General features: G+C 41.4%; 1 protein-coding gene across 11 annotated transcripts in view; it reads left to right on the top strand.

Moving 5' to 3' along the window:
- The window catches only part of Mitf (transcription factor Mitf), a 105,344-nt gene that overhangs the window by 37,090 nt on the left and 47,584 nt on the right, over positions 1-20,670 (top strand). For 6 of the 11 annotated variants that reach the window (XM_086985302.1, XM_086985303.1, XM_086985310.1 and 3 more), the window contains exon 2: positions 371-446. The exons of 3 other annotated variants lie outside the window; for them this stretch is intronic. In XM_086985302.1, the coding sequence (XP_086841428.1) occupies positions 371-446 (76 nt within the window). Of the gene's footprint in view, positions 1-370; positions 447-6,287; positions 8,683-12,387; positions 12,491-20,670 lie in introns of those variants that run through there. 2 more of the 11 variants (XM_086985312.1, XM_086985306.1) reach the window with 2 other exon arrangements.

Genomic DNA, 20,670 nt, shown 5'->3' on the forward strand with positions numbered 1-20,670 from the left:
ACGGGATCAAGATTCGAATCGTTAAGATTTTTTTTTGCTTCCGTACCATTGATACTGTAAACGTAACCTGGGTAAGATCGAAAATATGGCCTGAACTTACTGCAAAACGATTTCACTAATACCATTGCGTTAAATGCGGTGGCGATGTTCATGTGTTAGCGACGTCATAAGCGGCAGAATCATCTGGGAAATTTTGCGACCGATCGTCGAGTTCACGTCCTTGATTCTAGAACGATTTACACACCACGATTGCTTAACAATCGTTGTATTTTGTAAAATTAATAATACGACGCATATATATATATATATATATATACACATTTCTAACTTGGAAGTTCTTCGATAACGATTTCATGTTTCAATTTTACAGATTTCTCCTTGTTGAATCTCCTGTTTCTTCGGGGATTGTAAACAATCTGACGCCTTCCCTTATCTCTCACCGAATGGTACGTGATAATATGATACCTGTTATTATCACAGTGGTCGCAAACTTGCAGCCCACAAATATATTCAATTAGTTCATGTCCTCTAATCCTGATCTCAAAGGTCTATCCTCACCCTCATAATAACAGACATGCATTTAGGAGCCGGCGATTAGCTTCAACGTGCTCGGCTGTCGGCTTCAACAGCTAAAATAGTTTCCCTGATGTGGTGTCTGCCGTTGAAATCTTTCCTTCACTGTCATCAACATGCGCAAAAAAGGCATAGTGGCCCTTACCGGCAAAGAGTTTTAGCTTGACGGGCGTTACTTGAGGACCTGTGCCTTTCTGATATTGTAGTAGCAGTTCTTGGTCGGTTATGGTAAGAGAATTGTTGAGTCCCTTAACGGACACATTTCAATTGGAATTGTCAATCATAGGCTATCTTACACTGCAGATGATCTTGCCACTGAACTTTTGTAGATTTAGGTTATGTGTGTACAGCCCGTAGAAATGGTTCATTATGTTGAGATCTTATTCGGTCTATATTCGGTGATCACCTCATGACGCGTATTGGCCTATACTAATACGGTTATTTGTCTGATGATAATTTGCCTAATGGGGCCAATAAGTGCATATATCGATTCACACAACGTATGTACCTACATGACCCACATCTATCGGTCTCTTGCTGTGTGCATAGTCTCAAAAACTCAGTTGCTTGCGTTTTTCGATATGTGTTTCTCCCAGTCATCCCATTCACATTGTGAGCATAGCCTCGTTTTTCACCTCGTTGAAAAAGGTCTTGAAAAGTACCTAAATCAGGCCATTTTTCAAGCCGTAAGCATTACAGCGTATAAGTACTTCTTTACAACCGACGTTCGCCAGCTCCTATGAGTAAACTTTGCTCTTTGTAAAACCTAATCTGCCACCTACCAACCTATTTTATGGGAGCTGTGATGTCTATTACTGCTATTACTACCAGAAAATAAATGCTTCGAGTTTTACGTCCGGTTCTGCCTTTAAGCGGAAAACAGTGTAACCATACTATCGTTCAGCGCTGGCCTCACCACCAGCAGACCGCCGTCAGCCAACAACCACAACAGCAATCAACTCGACTAACCGAAATAGAGGCCGGCAATATTCAGGAGACCTAGCAAAACGCGGGACGAATTACTTTACAAACTCCCTGGTTCATTTAAAGCGTCCAGTTTGAAGTAGCTCTGGAGCCTATTATCCTGCCACCTTACCGATTAAACAGTCAAACGAGCTCTCGTAGGCGATCAAAAAAGTCGTATCTCTCGTTTGTTAAGGGTGCGTTAACAATACTTCTTGAAATAATCTCTATGATGTTCATACGGGTAATGTTGCTGTAATTTTGACGGGGGCATCGTGTAGACAACATTTGTTAAGAGTTCTTCCTATTTCTCTAGTAGCAGTTATCTTACGGACTAGGAATTGATAGCTGCTGATTTTTTTTTTATATACAGATATGCAATACCTGTACACTGTTATCAAAAAAACGTCAACTGGTTTAAATGTTGACTTCCTACAACCGATTGTATTGATCGATAGACTATAGCTGCTGAGGTGTATGTAATCATGTGCAAGACATAGAAGCTCATTTTTATGGACCTAACTCAAAAACCACTACCATGGTCCATTTTCTTGGAATGCATATTTCCCACGTGTGGAGAGATACTGCGCTACGAACCAAGCGCGTAGGACAATCAGTGTTTCTACTGTTGTCTGTGAGCGTAATTACGGTATGCGCCGACAATTTCAACAGCTAACCGTGTCAAATAGTCTCTTTGTTTCAAGCCTTAAAATAACACTTGAGTCAATAGATAAAGGTCTCCCAGGCGTCTATAACATGGGCATTGTGTGATAGGATCGTTACCTTTCGTATTCTGCAAGGTTTCGTCGTAAGCTTTTTGGCGGCATAAGATTCTTTTTTTTTTTTTTTTTTTTGCTTGTTTTCAAAGACCCCTCTTTCCGTCGTAGCTCTAACGCTTTATGAACGCCTAACTCTAGAAATACATGAAATTATTTTGAAGACTAAACCGTGATAAGGTGTTGTCGGCCAGTTTTATTCAGATCCTCATCCGATATTTGTACATATTTCTCAGATACGTTGTACGGGTCGACAAGTGCAATAACAGTATCTATTATTCATTCTTTATACATTAAAATCAATGATATGGGAGTAGCTCTGTATGTGTGAGTTACATGATTAGTTCTGATCTCGTCACTGAGGGCTTTTTCGAAAAAATCGACGGTACGATCTACCTCCTTTCTTAAAGCAAAGCAAAATCACAGGAGAATGATGTATATGTTTTCGTGCACGAATCGTACATTTCGTAGCGACTCGACGGAAATTTCGAAGCAAAAGCTTTGTAGAATTGGTAAAATGGTAAATTCTCATCAAATGGTCTTCTGAGTGTTGAGGCACTTAACAATTACGCGGTGGAGCCCGCATAAATACATATATATAGATAGAATCATTTGTCTAGTTTTTTTCATCACACATGTGTCAGAAAATTTAAAAACAGAGCGAATCACAGAACTTATTCCGTCATAATAACTATCGGTAAAGTCAGATAGTCCTCATTCAGGCCATGTACCTAATTCGGTGAACGTAATAGGCCTGAGGAATGTGTGCAAAAATGTAGAAGTTCGACAGAAAATCATTTTTGTGCAGTTTTTTTTGTTATGTCTTTAATGTACCCATCAACAAATCCCACAGCTCGATAGTTTCTGAAGTATTTAATGAAAAAACGTGAAATTTGCCCATCAAAAGTTATTGGATCTACTACTGCGCGATATGATAATCCTTGCTACTCTTCTACTGTATACAGATGTTCTTTCCTCAACAACGTCCTTGAGAAAAAGTTTTCTTCCGAGAAAAGCCGCTCGAATCTATCCTGATTCAATTGATAGTTGATTAATGAGTAGAAAATTTTAATGTAAGCACGGATGAGTGAGTGGCACCGGTCAGTTCCTTGTACGATATAGCTTTGTTTAAGTAAATACTACAGATTGTTACAGAAACATCTTGATGCAAGCAAACAGGTAGTAAAATGCCCCTAAGATGCGATACGAAGCAGTCACTTATATTCGATTATAATAATTCTGTGATTCTACATGTTGAAGAGAACTCTTGTTGATTAGGATTACAAATAACAATGCTACAAATATATGTCTCCCGCGTTTTCGAATTAACGCGGTCCAGATTGTATCTTAAAGTGACCCACTGTCCTGTAATAGAAGTGGGTACAATTTGAGAATAAGCAGCTTCGCATGCGACCAGCTCTTTATGTGAATACACCCGGGTCCTAAATCTACTGGAAGTGAATTAGGCTAAATCAGGAATACGACGTTAATTGTTTGACCCAAAAAATGGAGGCAGGGAATGTAACGAATCATGGAACCCTTTCTACTTTTTTTAATAAATGATTATACGGTCGCACTAGGAATATTCAGCTGTGCGCTCCGATTTGACTCGAGCGCATCAGTCGCCAACGGCTATTTTCATACGCGTACGTTAGGAGGTATCTAGAGAAACTGCCGCCGGAAAACGGATATTCGCATTACGGATGAATCCCAAACGAAAACCTGCTATTGCTTTTCTAATAAGTTCCTAGTGCGAAACGACAATTAACTTCCTAAAAATTATTGTTGAAAAGAACGTTTTTAACCCGTGCTTTCGAGCTCATCTTTATTGAAGAAGAGCACATAGAAGTTTATGTGCGTGCGGATCGGAATAATTCCGAAAACCGCACGACAGATTCGGAATTGTATAGGCTTGGTTGGACGAGAAATTTTTATACACAATAGAAGCCTCAAACCTCTCTATGGTTCGAGTTTTACATTTCATATTGCTCTTAGCGGCACCACTAGATGGAGCGCTGGTTGGCTCCCAGCACGGAAGTCTGTCTGTCTATGCCCGGGTTCGAACTTATGCCGCAAGGTGTCCCTAATATTAGCAGGCAGATACATTATTCACTAAGCCACCACGGGGACACAACCTAGAAAGACTCATCCTCACACAACGACTTATGCAGAGAACCTGTACTATGACGTAGTACAAACCATAACACATGCACCTTTCTCATAGAAGTTATGGGCAACGCTGCTTCAGTTGATCAACTGAGATCTAAAAAGTTTTCCTCGCCAAATCGATTGGCGGTGGGTAGTCGATCTCGGTACTGCATATAGCATTAAAAAACTTCTCTCCGGAATAAACAGAAGTGCATTATGTCCGTTGATATAGCCGTCTACAGCCTGCCTGTGGCAGCGAATTTTCCGTTACAGGGGGTGTTATTTTAATAACTCTGAACGCTGTTGGAGAGTTTTATGACATTTGACATTCTATAGGCCATAATCAACGAAAAGTGAGCCTATGGTTCCGCTCAAATTTTGACGTACGCCTACGATTCGTTTGTCAATTAGAAGAGGACAACCATTACTTAGTTACCTGAAAATTACGACATTGAGCAGTGGCTCTCGCGATTAGCGACCTATTCGCACCAGCAAGATAGTACGGCGCCGTTTTCAATCGTTTCTACCGTTGAGATCGTTAAAATTGTTACCTATCAACGATACCATTATGTATACCGTGTGTGTATGTGTGTTCGAGATCTGCCCGTTTTTGTGGCTGGTATTCTTGATGTAACTAGGCGGGTCCCGATAGATCCTCATCGGTCTGCGGGCGTCATAAAACATTTGCACTAGTGACTTAATAGTTAGTGTGATGCCGACACGCTTCGCCAGATCACACACATAGTGAAAACAAAGCTGGCCTCAATAGCGACAGATATCTAACTGATACTCATTAAAATTGGACAACTTTCGCTGACTATTGTATATAACGTACTAAGTCGCATTCTATAATGCCAGGCTTTCTGCCATTGTATAAATTCAAATTATTCCAAATTTTAATTATAGAATAAAGTTGACCCCTGTACTAAAATGGCTGAGTGATGATGGCTTGTTAAGTAGAATAGCATATGCGCGATCAATGAAGTAAACTGACAAACAAGCAGGTTCGAAGGAAAGAAGCATTTTTAATAGCTCTTTTTAAGTTTTCGAAGGTTGATGGTCTCCGTTAACCTTGACGTTTTCCATCGTTTTTATGCGCACGTGCGCAAACGTAACTGAATCACCGATAATATTGAGCATCTTGTCCAAGTTTGTGCGTAAGGACTTAGCTCTGGAGAAAGCTTTATAATAACAAAAACGTAGAAGTAGAGACTGACACGGCGATATCGACGATCTGCACTCGGTCTGCCTTGCATTCCTTGTAAGGTGCCTGATACACAAGGTTGTCCTACTGTTAAAACTTGCAGTAATCTACGACAGAGAACGAACAGTGGATTCGCATACGGTCTCATCGCCTCCATTTTCATTCAAAACGTTATTGAGTGTGGGAAGGGTGGGCACGATCGGACGTAAATACGCACATCTGCTTCTCTGTCTATCCACTGTGCCAGTTGTTGTTCAGCTCTCACTGTCAGTCAGATCAATTTTCCAGCTGTCTTTTTTCTAAGTTAAATTGCAGTTTGCCTTAAAAGGCGAACCTGTGTACCCTACTTATGTTTAGCACATCCAGTCTCGACGACGTGTACATGACCTTATGCCAATGTCCACTATTTTGTGTATTTGGGTTTGTGATTTTGTGCGTGTGAGCATATATGATCGTGCGTAAGCCTATGGGCGTGTGTGTGTGTGTGCTACAAGCCGGGTGGCGTGGCGTGCGTGTGCTTCTTTGTCGGCTACTGTTGTTCCGTCCGCGCTCGCAAAAAAACATTTACAGCTTTGTAGCAGCAAGAACAGCGGCAGTAGCAGCATTGGACTACTATCGCTGCGAGACCACTCCGTCGCTTTTCCTTTCTCCGTGAATACGTGTCTCTTCGGTCGCTCGTCGGCGCACCGTCTATCGCGCGCCCGCAACCATCCACGAGCGGCGGCGTAATGCAACATCCATCCCTTGACATCGCTGGACTGAACGCTATCGTTGCCGACACCGACGCCACTAATACATCTACCAATACGTCATCGTTCTGCGCCGTCGGCAATACGCTAGCCGCAGCAATAGCCGCGTTCCCCGACCCGCGAAAACGGCGAGGTTGCTCCATTTCTGCGCGAGGCTGTTAGCAGAGCTGCTGACCCAAAGGCTCAAGTTGTCGCGCCTGTCATTCAGCTTACTCGTCCATAGAGGGCGCTCTACTCTGTGCTTTGCCGGCAGAGAGCTTGTTTGCCCGCCTGCCTGCTTGTTAATCTTTGTTGTCTCGCGGATCGCTACGAACGGCCGCCACTCCGATCGCTGCAAGGCCTGTCTCGGACGGAGAGTATTGGTGGTTAGTCCCGTCTGTCGCTTACTCTACTGATTGGTCTGACCAGCAAAGAGGTGGATCACAGATTTGCTCAATATAGAGGACAGCAGTAGCAGAAACCACCACGACAACGTTGACGGCCGCGCTATCCTGTTGAGCTCGATTGCGCTCTTGCCTGTCATCGCGCACGAGACGTTTGATGCAAACTCTCCATGTAGCGTGCTGTGTATCCGCAGCCCCGTAAAGCGGCGTGCTGTTGCTGCTGCCGTCGCCGCTATCGCCATTGTTGTTGAAAGCTCAGCTGAGGCTGCTCCCTGCTGCGCGTGTAACCTTGTTCCTCCGGCCGCAAGCACATGTCAGCGGCCACCGGACAGCAAAAGTAGGCACTGACTATTATTTGTCCACTGTAAATGCGGCAGCGCAATAGCAGAAGATGCAAAGGTAACAAACGAACGGCCAAACAACGTTGGTAGAACACAACAGCCTGGCCGGCCGACAGAGACAAAGAGGCGAGCAGTAGTTGAACGAGCACGACATACGCGTCTCTAGCGTTCACTGGTCCAAACAGGGATCTACCAGGAGGCAGCGGCTGCGATGGCCTACCTGCGATAGCTTTGCGACCACGCTACCAGAGCGCTCTCTGCTGTTTGCTTTTAGACTCGTCTCTATGATATTCTCCTAATAACAGTCATACTACAACTACTACCCCAAACACGTGTAGCAGAAGACACGTTGTACCAATCCACGTATGTCACTGCGAGCGCCACGCCATTGGTATGCGACACCGTCATCGGCAGAAGCTTGTTCTTCATCTGACCTGCTGATCGCTTTATATAGTTCTTGTGTCCTTACGGCACGGTGGCGGCCCCTTCACGTGTTTGGACATTTTCGTCTCCAGAATTCTATGAAGGCGTTTCGTTAATTTGATTTCTTGTTAAATACTCCCATTAGTGTGGTTTGTTATACTCTTTACACTCCGTGTTTTTATCGCCGCTGTTAATATCGAAGCCATCGTTATCGTTGTTGCTCTTGTAGCCGGCGTCATCATTAGCATCGTTGTATTCGTTAGCTTCTTTGCTTTACAACTTCCTCGTGGATGTGTTTGGTCGGAACAGAACCCCTGGCCTGTGGCCCATCTGTGCGTATGTGGTGTATTGCGTGTATGCGTGAAACTCAAGAAATTTCGACTCCTTTAGCACCGCATAAGTCGCGAAAGGCGTCACCGTGCGCGAAAGCTGGATCGTAGACGACATTGTCGCAGGCGGGACGTTCTTGATCCCGTTCAGTCGCTGCTAATCCTGGGGCGTCTCCGAGGAAATAGAGGAAAGTCGCCGAGCGGCTATGCAATCCGGTTTAGCCTGCCAGGTAGCAGTAGCATTAAGTGTCTGCTGTTGCTATTTCAACATCTACAAGAGCGACTTACATTGCTAACTTACACGCGCTCGTTTGACCGACTCTGCCGTTGGCTATACAGATTAGCCCGCTGGAATCCACTCTATCAGTAGGAGGTTGACACTTGTCAACGGACCGTAGAACAACGTGGACAATTTTGTGAATGAGTAGCTATTGCAGTTGTTGCATCGTGGCCTACCGTATTTGAGCCAGCTAAACGAAGTAAAGCAAAAAAAAACATAGTATTAACACCATCGACCAGTAGTTTGTGTTGCGTACGTGTACCAAACAAAAGTCATTATAACTAACGCTACACTTGGATCTTTGAGTACATTTCTAGTGTGTGATAAAGTAAAAAGAAAAGCAGGCGACAAACACCGGAGGGGGGGGGGGGTGATCTCTGGTGGGTCCATTACTACGACGAGGTGAAATCGAACAGGAGAACCGCGGGCTCGGAGGCTCTGGAGGGCCCCGAGATGATGCCCGCCCAAGACACAGTCTGTCGATTACCGATCGGGAAGGATCGACTTTTTCCGGTTAGTATGGATTGAGTACACACATGACCCAACCTAGTTGGCGCAGACGCATCAGGGCTACCGCATCATATCTGTGTTGGATAAATACAAGTTTTTTTTTGAAAGCCATTGACACAATTTGAAGTTCTGGAAAATAAGCTTTTTTTTTCCGAAGCTTGTAATTAAGCCTCTATTTTCATTTAATGGTCGGTATTAATTTGATAGACGCTTTTCTGGGTAATGCGTCTAGTCTCTACTCTCGAACTATTAGCAAGGCGTGCTCGGAAAAAAGGGTAACGTGACCACGTTAAAATCATCAAAAAAAAGTACAATAACGTTAATAAAAAGTAAATTGCTGGGTTGGATGCTAACTCGGGTGGGACGAAGACCTTTTTAAGGGTGTTTTTCTCGTCTCCGTAATCAAAGTAGTTACGCAGAAAAAAGACGTTGATTGTGTTACTACGAAAACATATGTGTTTGATGTTTAAAAAAACAGCAGAACTTTAAACCAATGGCTTGTTAATGATTGCTTTCGGTTTTTATATCGCATTATTGGCCTCAGAGCAACGATAACCTAAAGCAAAAAGACAATCTGAGATAATTCGTTTAGTGGGCGTTCAAAATTCTCAAAGAAATGTTTGATAACACTTTAGGCCTATTATTATTATTACGTTCTACCTATGTGGCTAACAGGACTCGTCCGGCCTTGCGAGCAGCCGGCAGATTAGCCAGCCAGATTAATCAATATACGAAATACGCTGTAGCTAACGAATGATAACAATAAGTATATAGACATTGTTTCCAATTTACACCAACAAATATATCGGTCATACATACATTTTGTCTAACTTAGAATATGACCAGGTAAACTGATTCTGCCTGAACGTGTGAGTCTGTCGAGCTTTGTCTCGGTGTCGTCATCGTTAAGTGTGGGTTCACAAAATGTTCACGCTATCAGACACCTTATCCACAACTTGATCTCAAGTCTATCTCAAGAGATAATGGCAAGCCACCTACTTAATTTAATAGCAGTAACGTAGACGCTAGATTTCTATTTTTGTATCATTAACGCCCAGACAAAGCTAAGTCCTTTCGGCTTTACTGTCCGAGAGGCGACGACTGAATATACATCTGCACAAATACGTAAATTATCCGGCCACATCGCTCTGTCAGCAGGTGGCTGTCCGGACCACGCAAATACGTTAACTTCTCGAACGGCAATCAAAGTTTCACATTTTTACCACTGATAACCTGCCCGTATAAAAGCCATTGTTGCATTAAGATTTTTTCAAAAATCAGGTAGCCTTACTAGGTTCGTAAGGGTACGGGTTTTAAGAAGAGCTTAATGTCCAATGCGGTGATTATAGACAACGTTTAATAGAATTGCTTCGATTGATTTAATTGCAGGCCGATTTTAGTTTATCGGTGACCAGATTTTGTAATGAAGAAGAATAGAAAAAATGCTAATGGCTGTCTTAGTTGCTTAGAAAAAATGAAAAACTTAGTGTTGTATTATGTAAATTAATATGCGGCAGGGCACTGTTTCAGAGTTTGTCTGCCTTGCATGAAGGACAATCTGTCCGTTTTTCGTTGCTTTCGAAGGTAGCCGACTGGCTGACAACTAAATATATACATGTATCGTTGTCATATGATTATTAAGTACAGGCATTGTTTTGTTCAGCAGCTTTAAAAAGCTAAAATAATAAACATGTGGAAATTTTAGTAATTGCATGCACAGACATGTTTTTATTGGTTTGTTTTTCTTTCATTTCATTGTTTATAGCATATCTAATAGACATTCAATTCAGTGTCTTCAGAATCAGCTACAAAGTTTTGAGCCCACCTGTTTGGCTGAGCATCGGTTACTTACCATAGAAATAGTATTATATATTATGGCAATTGTTCATCGGCGCCTATAGAAAAAGTCTCCCAAACTCTATGACCTAGTTATGTATAAATATTAGTTTGGTGGGCTAAATAAAGTAAAACTCTTTATCAATACAGACACGTGCGTTCATAGGCCGTAGCTCAAGGGAACCGAGCCGTGAACTGGATACGTTTGATTGAATTCAGCCAGATGGTTGAACATGTAAAGTGATTGAGTACATAATTGAATTGAGTCATGATATTAAGCGAGGATCTAGACAGTGTTTTGACGAATAGTACCGTCGATGGCTGGTAAGGTTTCTCTCTGACTAGGGGACGACGGTCAACCTCCTCAAGTGCTCGCCTTTGGACTCGCTTCTTTATGGGCTTTGTTGTGGATTAATGTAACTTTCCATCTCTTGCCTGTTACCCCTCGTATCCGTTCGTTAACTGATTACTGCGTTTAGCCATTCAAAGTGCTTTAGCAGCCTCCTGTTTCGTTGGCGCCACTATCCCACGTCAGTCAATGAAACGTCATTCTTCGTGAAAGTTACAGCGAGGCATAATACCACCTAGAGATGCTCCTGCCCTGCTTCAACTTAGACTAGGATGAAAAACAGTTCTCTACCAGAGGCCATATTATTGTTGATTTACGCCTAAACGTCCTTACGTTCACAAGAGTCCCTGGCCGGTTCGCAACTCCTTACAGCAGAAGCTCTTACTCCTGTATTCGCTTTTCTTTTGAAGAAGAATGGTATCAGAAACAAGAAACTTTTCAAGTTTGGAGTTTTTTTTCTTTTTGAAACTTGGAGCGGCCACACACACACAGATGATCATAATGATATGATAGGACTCGTGATGATGTTTCATATCGTTCAGATTTTTTTATTTGAATATATATATATATATATACGCCGTTCTCTTGCTAGATTGAAAATGATCATATGAAATTGTACTGACCTACAGCCTGATTACGTACCAACGTAGAGTCGACTACGAAGAAAGGTGTTCAAAGCGAAATGTTCAATTATCATGGAAACAATGTCTGATTTTTTCAGACAGCGCAGATGAGTGTATCACGCAGGTGATAATGAAAAAAATTTTATTTTTATGGCCAGATATTTAATATTGTAACCGTTGGCGCCACTTCTTCAACAGGACCTATAGCTTAGGTGTGAAGTTAGCCATCTTGCTGACGATGCCTATTTTTCTTATCATACGCCAACCAAAGGTTTGATGTACGCTTCTCGCAATGGTCGAAGTTTTTTCCTAAACTCTGTAAGCGGGTGTATCGCGAGTGTTACGTTCAGCATCATCAGTTACGCTGTATAACATTTCTCTGTTCGGTAGAAGCCATCTTAGACGGAGCAACGAATTAAATTTAATCCGCTATTTTTCTAGCCGTTTGCTATTGTCAATTGTACAGTTAGACCTGGAAGAGTGTTACTTTGAAGTTCTATACTTAGTTAGGATGTAATACCTAGGGAATGAAAAGATCGATATCGGTATAGTACGTTGTGTTGCTCTCTGGTTAATTAGCGGAAGTTTAACAATGAGATGTTGAGGTTTTTCGAGCGGTCACTGAGACCTAACTAACGACTTCACTGCCGATGGCTCAATTTTTCTGTCTCTGGCTTACTGTTTGAGAAATGTGCCTGTTATCGTGCTATGTCAATTTACTTTCTGATCACCGATCAAGTAAAATCGCTTTAGTCAATCCGTAATCGAGCATGACTCTGAAGAACACTGACGATCTGGTAAAAAATAAACCTCCGCTAAAAATGTAGCAGCTATAGTTGGCATTCTCGTATATACAGTAACACTTGTCGGCCATTTTGGGTCCTTGTTTCGTAATTACAGAGTGAAAACACTTCGGGGACAAACAACGAGTCGGCTTTAGAAAAACAATGAGCTTTTGTGTATATGCCGAAGTCTCTATCGCGTCGTTAGCTGAAGAGGAACAGTAAGAATAACTGTATCAAAACACTTGATATATAATTGACCTAAATACACGATTACGATGTAGCCTTGAGCTTTCAGCGTCCAGTAAAAACTGATAACACTATAAACAAAAGTGCGCTTGTTTTTAAGTACGTGCACCAAATCTATAGAAGCAGCTCTAGGCAAAATCAACAATTTTAACTGTTGTTATTAACCGAAAATTAAACCTAACCGTTGAAACCTAACCGAAAATTTAAATATATAATCATCAGATTTAGAACGGAACCGAAGTACATTTGAATTTACCAAGAATTTTTATCGACTATGTTACATCGATGTCTGCTACAAATGATTCCTTCCACAACTGAGGTGATACGCACAACGTACTTCAGGTGGTGCTTGCAAGAATAGCGATTTGCTCGTAGGGATTCCATAGAACGTTATTAAGTAAGTTTTTTTAAGGCATCATTATGATTTGTACCTGTGCATCAAGTATGACAAAGCTAAGAGTTTATTTAGGTGGTAAAGCAATACTAACTAAAAGGTTCTCAAATAAAAACTAGATCCTTTCGTTTTGCACGTTTACGCTGTTATACTTACAATGTAGTGATATCATTTTTCGATACCTATCCTGGTGTGCCATACAAATGAGCGCAATTCTGAACAAATAGCACTATTCTTTATATTAAAACTCTTTTGAATGAAAACAAGACAGATTACCCTAAAAGGTTCTATGCTGGGGGGCTTTATTGATAGAGTTTAATACTTTCGAATATAACAAAACCTAACTTGCCCTACATTGTGTCAACGGTTACATTAAGACTATGAGAAGTCTAGGTGCGGCGAAAAAAGAACCGACAAGTTACTATTTTCAGACTAAGTATATAATTAGTCGGTTTCAATTATGACTATTATTATCCACGTTATCTTTGTGTGCCTTCTTAGTCTATTTGGGTCTCCTCGAAACCCTACCCAGTTACCTGTATTGTATTCAGTCTTTTATAGCGTTTCTCTTGAGATAATGACCTAAGCGTCCTTTGATGCCTACACAGATGTGACAAGAGTTCCTCAAAACGGCCATAATAACATCACAACTCTGTTTTCATTACAAATTCGATCACAAAGAGCATTTCCGTAGCAAAACTATACGAAGTGCTACGATGATAAGGCATTCGTCAAATTATAGAGAATTTTCTTCTGTTACACACAAACGCAGCCCTACAGCTATTAATATCAGCTGGCGCTATGCCGTTTTTGTGTGTAGCACAACAAAAATATATCTGATACCGAAAAAAAAATCGACTAATTAATCTCAGTATAGCTATGGAACACAATAGAGATTTGCGTTTTCTGAGAACAATCGCAATCACATGTATAACTAATAAAAAGAAAATGATAACTTCTACATAAACCTTATGATCTTATATATATATATATATATATATATATATAGATATAGGGGGAATAATTACACGCTAACCATACCGCAATGACAACACTTCTTGGACCGTCGTCATGTAGATAGCCAATTAACGTAAATGACGCCAAAACGGAATCAGAAATGCCATTGCACCCATTTTATTGGCTGAGTTGTTGGCTGGAAAAATCTCATTACGAAGTGATGCTGAACGTAGGTCAGGATGAATAGGCCCATTACGCAGGGAACGAAAGGTCACACTCTCGAGTTCAATACGACTTGTGACAACTCATATATACATTCAACTTATCTAGCCTGGATAAAGTGCTTGAGCACCTTTTGCTTCGACCGATCAGGCCTTTTTGGAGAAGTTAAGTTAGTTTCGGCTGGCGCGAGTTTCCTCTCTGCTCAGGCTGTGTGTGTTGTGTTGCCCGGTGGTACTCTGAGCGAGCGTCTAAACGTTGGAAGAACAAGCAACCCAGTCTAACTAGCAAAGTTAATATGTTTGCAATGGCACCTTTTTTATATTGTGGTGATCAAGCAAGCTAATTCATTTATTTCTGTTTTTTGGCCGATGTATGTTATAGTCAAAGCTAAGATCAGCCATAAAGAGTTTTTATAATGTTGTCCTAGATCAAGTGATTAGATTCCACAGAGACGATTTGAGATGGAACAGAACTTTATCCATGACTGCCCGTTTCCACACCGCGTAAACCGTGAATTTTTCCAAAGGAAAAGCAGCTTTTGTTTGCTGTTCCTATTCGTTCTCCAGCGTTCTCAAACTGGAGCTTTCGTTAATTCACCCTGACAAAAAATAGGAATGCTACGGAAAGAAGAATCTGGCTGTACTAAAATGGCTAAGTGGCTATCGAGTTTCAATAGGGGCCGCAATCTGTGGGGGTTTATGTGGAGCTGCAATGGGCCGGACCACGCATGTATAGCCCAATGAGGGAAAATCAACTATAATCCAATTCGTATAGAATTCTTGTTATACTGTTAGGCATTATCACGCGTTCAACATAGTCGGAGATGGCGTAGAAGCTTGTACCTTAGTAAAAGCATCAAGAGGAAAGACTTGTTACCATCGAACCGTTTACAATTGCTCGAGTACAAGATCTCTTCTGATTACTAGACTGAACGATCACTAGGGTTGCTGGGGTGAGAAGTTATTAGACTATGTACAAACGTAGAAACAACTGTTACATATGATATTAAGGAAGTATGCTGGAAAAAGCAGACCCAGAGATACTGATAGAATGTCCCTTTCCTATTGTTCGACTATAGCAGCATTGCATTACGAATGGTAGAAATTAGTGTGGCATTTACGTGTTTAACGAACGACCTAGTAACGCCCGGCAGCTATTGGCTAAGACTTCTGTAGATTTTTACTGAAATACTTCTTGGCTTCAGGTGCAAGAACTCGTTGTAGTTTGAACCGTATTCTTCCGATGATTCCGATTCCGATGATCATTTGAAAGGAACCTAAGAGTGTAGCTGGGAGCTAAGAAAAAGAGTCCCAATAAACTTTGTGCGGGTTGATTTTGTGTGACTAACTACAAGCTTCTCTGTCTCACAGATATTAATTTTCAACCTTCTGAAAGTTTCTCGAGTAAGTTTTGGAAGCGCTTTTTACATAGGTAAATTACTTTCATAATTCCGATGATGAGACGACTGACTCTGATTCAGAACAACATTTTGGAGTTTAAATAAAATGCGCCATACTTACTAGGAGACTGATAGTAAACAGAACAAAGTTTAACTCTTCGAAATAAAGCCGTTTCCTGATCTAAGTACGAATATAGTTAGTGCGTCTGCATATATAAACCAGGAATCGGTAAATAAACTGATACAACTAGTGAATTACTGAAAAGGAAAAAAAAAGCAACGATATATGCCTACATAGATAAACCTGATCTCTTAGCAGCAAGATCTTCTCGTAATTATGTAACAATGACAAGCAATGTGCTTGATAATTAACAACCGTTTGTGTGTCTCAGCAAGTAAACGGTCAAATAAACAAATTAGTGCTCGCCGAGGTTATTAAACGATCAACAATTGTTGTTGCCCGCGAGCTAATAATCGCTTCCGGTAGATAGCCGGTAGTGTTAGGCATACGTAAATGGCATATTTACGTCACGCATCCGGACAGTCATATTAAAAATTTTAAACAATTTATTACCTTTTCACGCATAGGAACAATGCAGCAAAATAGAGCGACTATAACGGCAGCGACTGCTGGCCAGGTTTAGTCTTACTCAAAAAATCAGGCTGGAATAAGTGATCTGTTGATATGTCAGCCTTTACGTGTGCAAACGGCCATACTTACGTTCTGTTTTCAGTATTTACGAACAAGCTGACTTATACGTAAAAGTGGCTATTTAGTTCAGGCGTTCTTATTTCTTGCTTCTTGTAGATGAAGCGAAGCAAACATATTAATTGAATCTAAGCAAACGGTGTCTTCGTTGAGGCTTGTATTGATCGAAACGTACTGTATATATTGGCTTAAACTTAGCCGAAAAGCATAATAAGCCTCAGCTAATCAAGATCCTATAGACAAATGCTGACTATATTATGGGCCCTTTCCTAACATCTGTGATGCTAACGCGTATCCAGCATAAGTACTGAGATTGGGAGCGTATTGGACACGCATTCGTAGTTGAGTCTAAAGTTAAATTATATGTGTTCAATTGAACGACTTGTAATTTCAACGCACTGAAGTTAAGCGAGGCCAAATTTTTCGGCCGAATTCAGTTGTTTCCTAGGATCCGGCTACTTCTACTTCCGGCCGTCTTTGCCGTGTCGATTTTGTGTCCACGCAGAAGCTCGTACATTAAAATACAGCTCCGCTTATCGAATGAATGAGAGTGAAATAAGCGAACTCGTTGTCGACGATGTCACTGGGTTAGATGCGTTAGGCTAGAGACAAGCACTGGTTGACTGTGACCCAGTTATGATCGACAGCATATGGACGCGCAACAAACTCAGGCTGAATGGTGAGACAGCGCCGTTTTCTCAAACGTTCTACAAATAAACACTTCACCCGGTTCAGAAGAGGACGTCATTGTCTGGGTCAGTCACGCAGTCGCCTATCTACGTGTCTATAATCTCGCGTGGTAAGGGCAATCCGACGCAAAAGTGACGCCATTTTTAAATTAAGAGAAAGTCAAAAAAGCGTCGACATTTCCAAATACTTGGCGGCGGCAATTTTTACAGGGCAGATATCAGCAGAATCGGGTTAGGACATACCAAGCCGAAAGTTATTGTTAATTTCTAAAGATCATGTTCCACCGTGCATATGTAGTATTTTGAATAGATAGATTTACTGATATAGCTAAATTTGGACAGATAGATTTTACTGTCGTGATCGACAGGAACCGTTTTTATTTTTGTTGTTTGCTGGATCCAAGACGCACGTCATGAAGGCCATGAATCACCTCCGGCTTTACCACTTATTGAAGTGCATTGTGAAAAAATCAGTAGCTTAATTACAACGCAGCTCGTCTGATCCAGGAAATCATCAGAGAGGGAGGTCCACAGGGCATACTTTGACATTGATAAGACGATGAATAGCTTTAGTGAAATATGCATCTGCTTTAATTTCACTTATGCGTGTAAATTCATGCAAGGCTATTATGAACCGCCTTGGTTCGATCCTTCTTTAGGTTTCCTGCATAAGGCCAAAACACTTGAAAAGCGGCGCCCGATAAAAACAATACTGTGTATCGCTTTTTTGGAAAACAGACAGGGAACCACTACGCAATGTCTTTGCAGGGCTAACCCATAGTTCAAAACTGTATTTGACGATACTCAAAATACTTGACTATAATTACGCTGATTATAAGGGTTGAAACATGAAATAAATTTAACGGTTCATCGCCATAGGTAGCATCAACTACTATTACTTTTCCAACTAAAAATGCTATCAAATAATACACTGTTAAACTTGACAATTTAGTTATTGCGTACAACAAACTTATAGACCCTCCGCCAAAAATATAGTGTACGTGAAACGGTTAGTACGTATGCTTTAGAGCTGTTTATGTATGAGTTAAGGCACCAGAGACTCTCAGACTTCGAAGAGCAATGCTGGTGTTAATTCCCAAGTGTTCCAACCTCTTCCTCTTCCCAGTTGTTGGGGGTAGCATCTCCCCAGGTGTGACTTTTTATTGTCGTCAGCGGCCTTTTTATCGCGCGCAAAGTTTCACTTTGTTGGATCGATCGTTTCCTTGCTAGAGATGACGGTGCCAGTCGCATCAAGCCCCATGTCGCCATGTATTAAAATGGCAAACTTTGACGTAACACTATCACTATGAAGATAATGATTACCAACATCGTAGGCTGTATACTGACGATCTACTAATTGGGCATTGCTTAAGTGGGGTTTTCTAATTTTCCGATGTACAATTAATTTGTTCGTTAGGTTATAACCATTATTAAAGACTTTGGAGGAACCCACGTCGATGAACCTATTATTATTATTGGGTCCGCTAGAAAGCGCCGCAACAATTACTCCATACCCATGAAGTTCAAGCATAAAGCGCGAAGGAAGAGTCGTTCGGTTACGTATTGATTGTAACCGAAACGGACCTTCGACGTCATGTGGAACGCGCCGCGCTAGGCTTTGCCGTGAAGGTTACTGTTGGTTCATGGGATGACAATTCGAATAGCGTTGCTACGGGTGCAGCCACCATTAACAACATTGATGATGACACAGCCAGCTACATAGTTTAACTAGAATGCTTTATCATACTGTCGTACTAGCCATATCGGAGCTATGTATACCGACACAGAACATCTACTTGCGTGAATCAGTTACTATGTTTTCATTTTTCACCTATGTTTTTTCAACGGAATCGCTGACGTATTTAGGCGAACTGGTTAAAGTAAAAAGGGTTCCCCTCGAAGCGATTACGATCACATAGAAGCTTCATGAAGATGTGAATGTTCCGCTATCGACAAGATCAATCCTTTAATGTACCAAACTGGGTAAGCTTCGTGGTTCATATAATAACCGATATAGCAGTGAGTGCCTTCAGAAGCGGGCAACAACACGCTATAGTAATTCCAGAGAACGGCTAACTGACTCATACCTATGCTGATAAAACTCTGCTGCGGATCAACAACATTCTCCTTCCAACCAGTTTCAACAACATTTTCCTTTCTACGGTCAATGAAACGACGGATCTACTTATTCCGTTGGTAACAACATAGTAATACCTATATAGCCTTGTGGTCGAGTTTTCTATTTAAATGTTTCGAACTTTCGGGCAGCAAACGTATAACCGTTTCCTGCCACTTCCCTTTGAGATTCTTTGAATAATAATGAAATGTCTTTCATTGGGAATTATGGCAAGATATTGCTAGTAAAACAAGAGGCCCAAAGCTATTAATATTTTGGACAAGCAGCTCAGCAGTCTGTCCATTAGTGGTTGGTTTGCTCGTATAAACTATGTTCCTAGTTGTATAGCCATTTTTGCTCCTTACATTGGCAAAACGATAGGCAGCCCCTGCCAACGTCAGTTTCAATAAATGATTGACGGAGGCGTTAGCATGAGACTGTCCCGGTTGTTCTTAAACAGTTTTTTCAGTAACAGTCATTATATTAGCGCTTACCTGCTTGCATCCAGAAGACGCGCAATAGTTGGGTCATCTTTGAAACAGAAAGCGATAGTCCTTCATGAGTAAAAACGTGGCCAAAGGACTAGATCACAGTGAAATGTTTCCGCCCCTCAAGCTAACGCCCCCTACAAAAATCCCGTCAGTCTTATCCCCGCTCTCAAACCCCTTTCAATAATCAGAACAGTTAATGCACACACTTATGCTTAAATTGTCGCAATGCACTAATTTAGAACAATACAATCATTTGTTAATAACATATTCATACCAAGCACCAGATCATAGTCTTACTCACAATACGAAGTCGCTATAGGTATGCACGATCAGAATAGCAGTTTACCGTAAGTACAGTTTCAACTTTCTCAAAACTACAAAGTGAAACTTACTTTACTTTTAATCATTTATTGTCACATTTGTCTTGGACTATTGGATTGACAGGGCACTGAAATCTATAGAAAATTGAGTTCAATCCATAACTTTGAATCAGTAAAGTTAGTGTCGTCAACGTCAAATTTTTCTGAGGACGCTTACTGAATTCTCCACTTCAACATACGGTTCTGATTCCCTTATCATATATAGAAAGGAAACTACTGATCAGCCAAGCGATCTACTGAGTGGGCCTTAGAAACTTGCTTCTATTTTTAATTCTGCCAGCATTGCTAGACCTATCAGTGCGCTTTGTCGTTATTTAGAGAATACGCCATGGACAGCTACGTTCATTGCATGGGGCATATTGTGAGGGACGGACTATATTACGCGAATTTAGTTAACTTCGTTTATGAAGTAGTACGACGCTACGTTCTGACTATCAGAAAATCTCTGCGTGTGTTTATATAATAAATTGCACAATGGTGTTTCCCTTCCCCCGTTGGCTCTTAGGCGTCTGCTTAATAGGTTTTTGTTTGTGTGTTTCCGTATATTGGCTGGTATTCAGTCCCTACACAGTTTAGTGCGTGAAATACACTAGCGAACTAGGCAGAGGTCGTATATGTGAGGTTGGCCGGAAGATGGGCCAGCCATCGGGTCCAAGGAAAAAACGCGGTAGAGAGTGGCCTTATCAGGCGATAGCAGCCTTGTTTGCATTAGATGAATGTTGCTACATCGTGCTGTGCAGTATCTATCGTTCTTACACTGGCTTGTGTTGCGGCGGCCACCACGGCCGGAGCTGT

Source organism: Varroa destructor, unplaced genomic scaffold (genome assembly GCF_002443255.2).
Source record: "Varroa destructor unplaced genomic scaffold, Vdes_3.0 BEIS01000003.1, whole genome shotgun sequence".
NCBI classification, from domain to species: Eukaryota; Metazoa; Arthropoda; class Arachnida; order Mesostigmata; family Varroidae; genus Varroa; species Varroa destructor.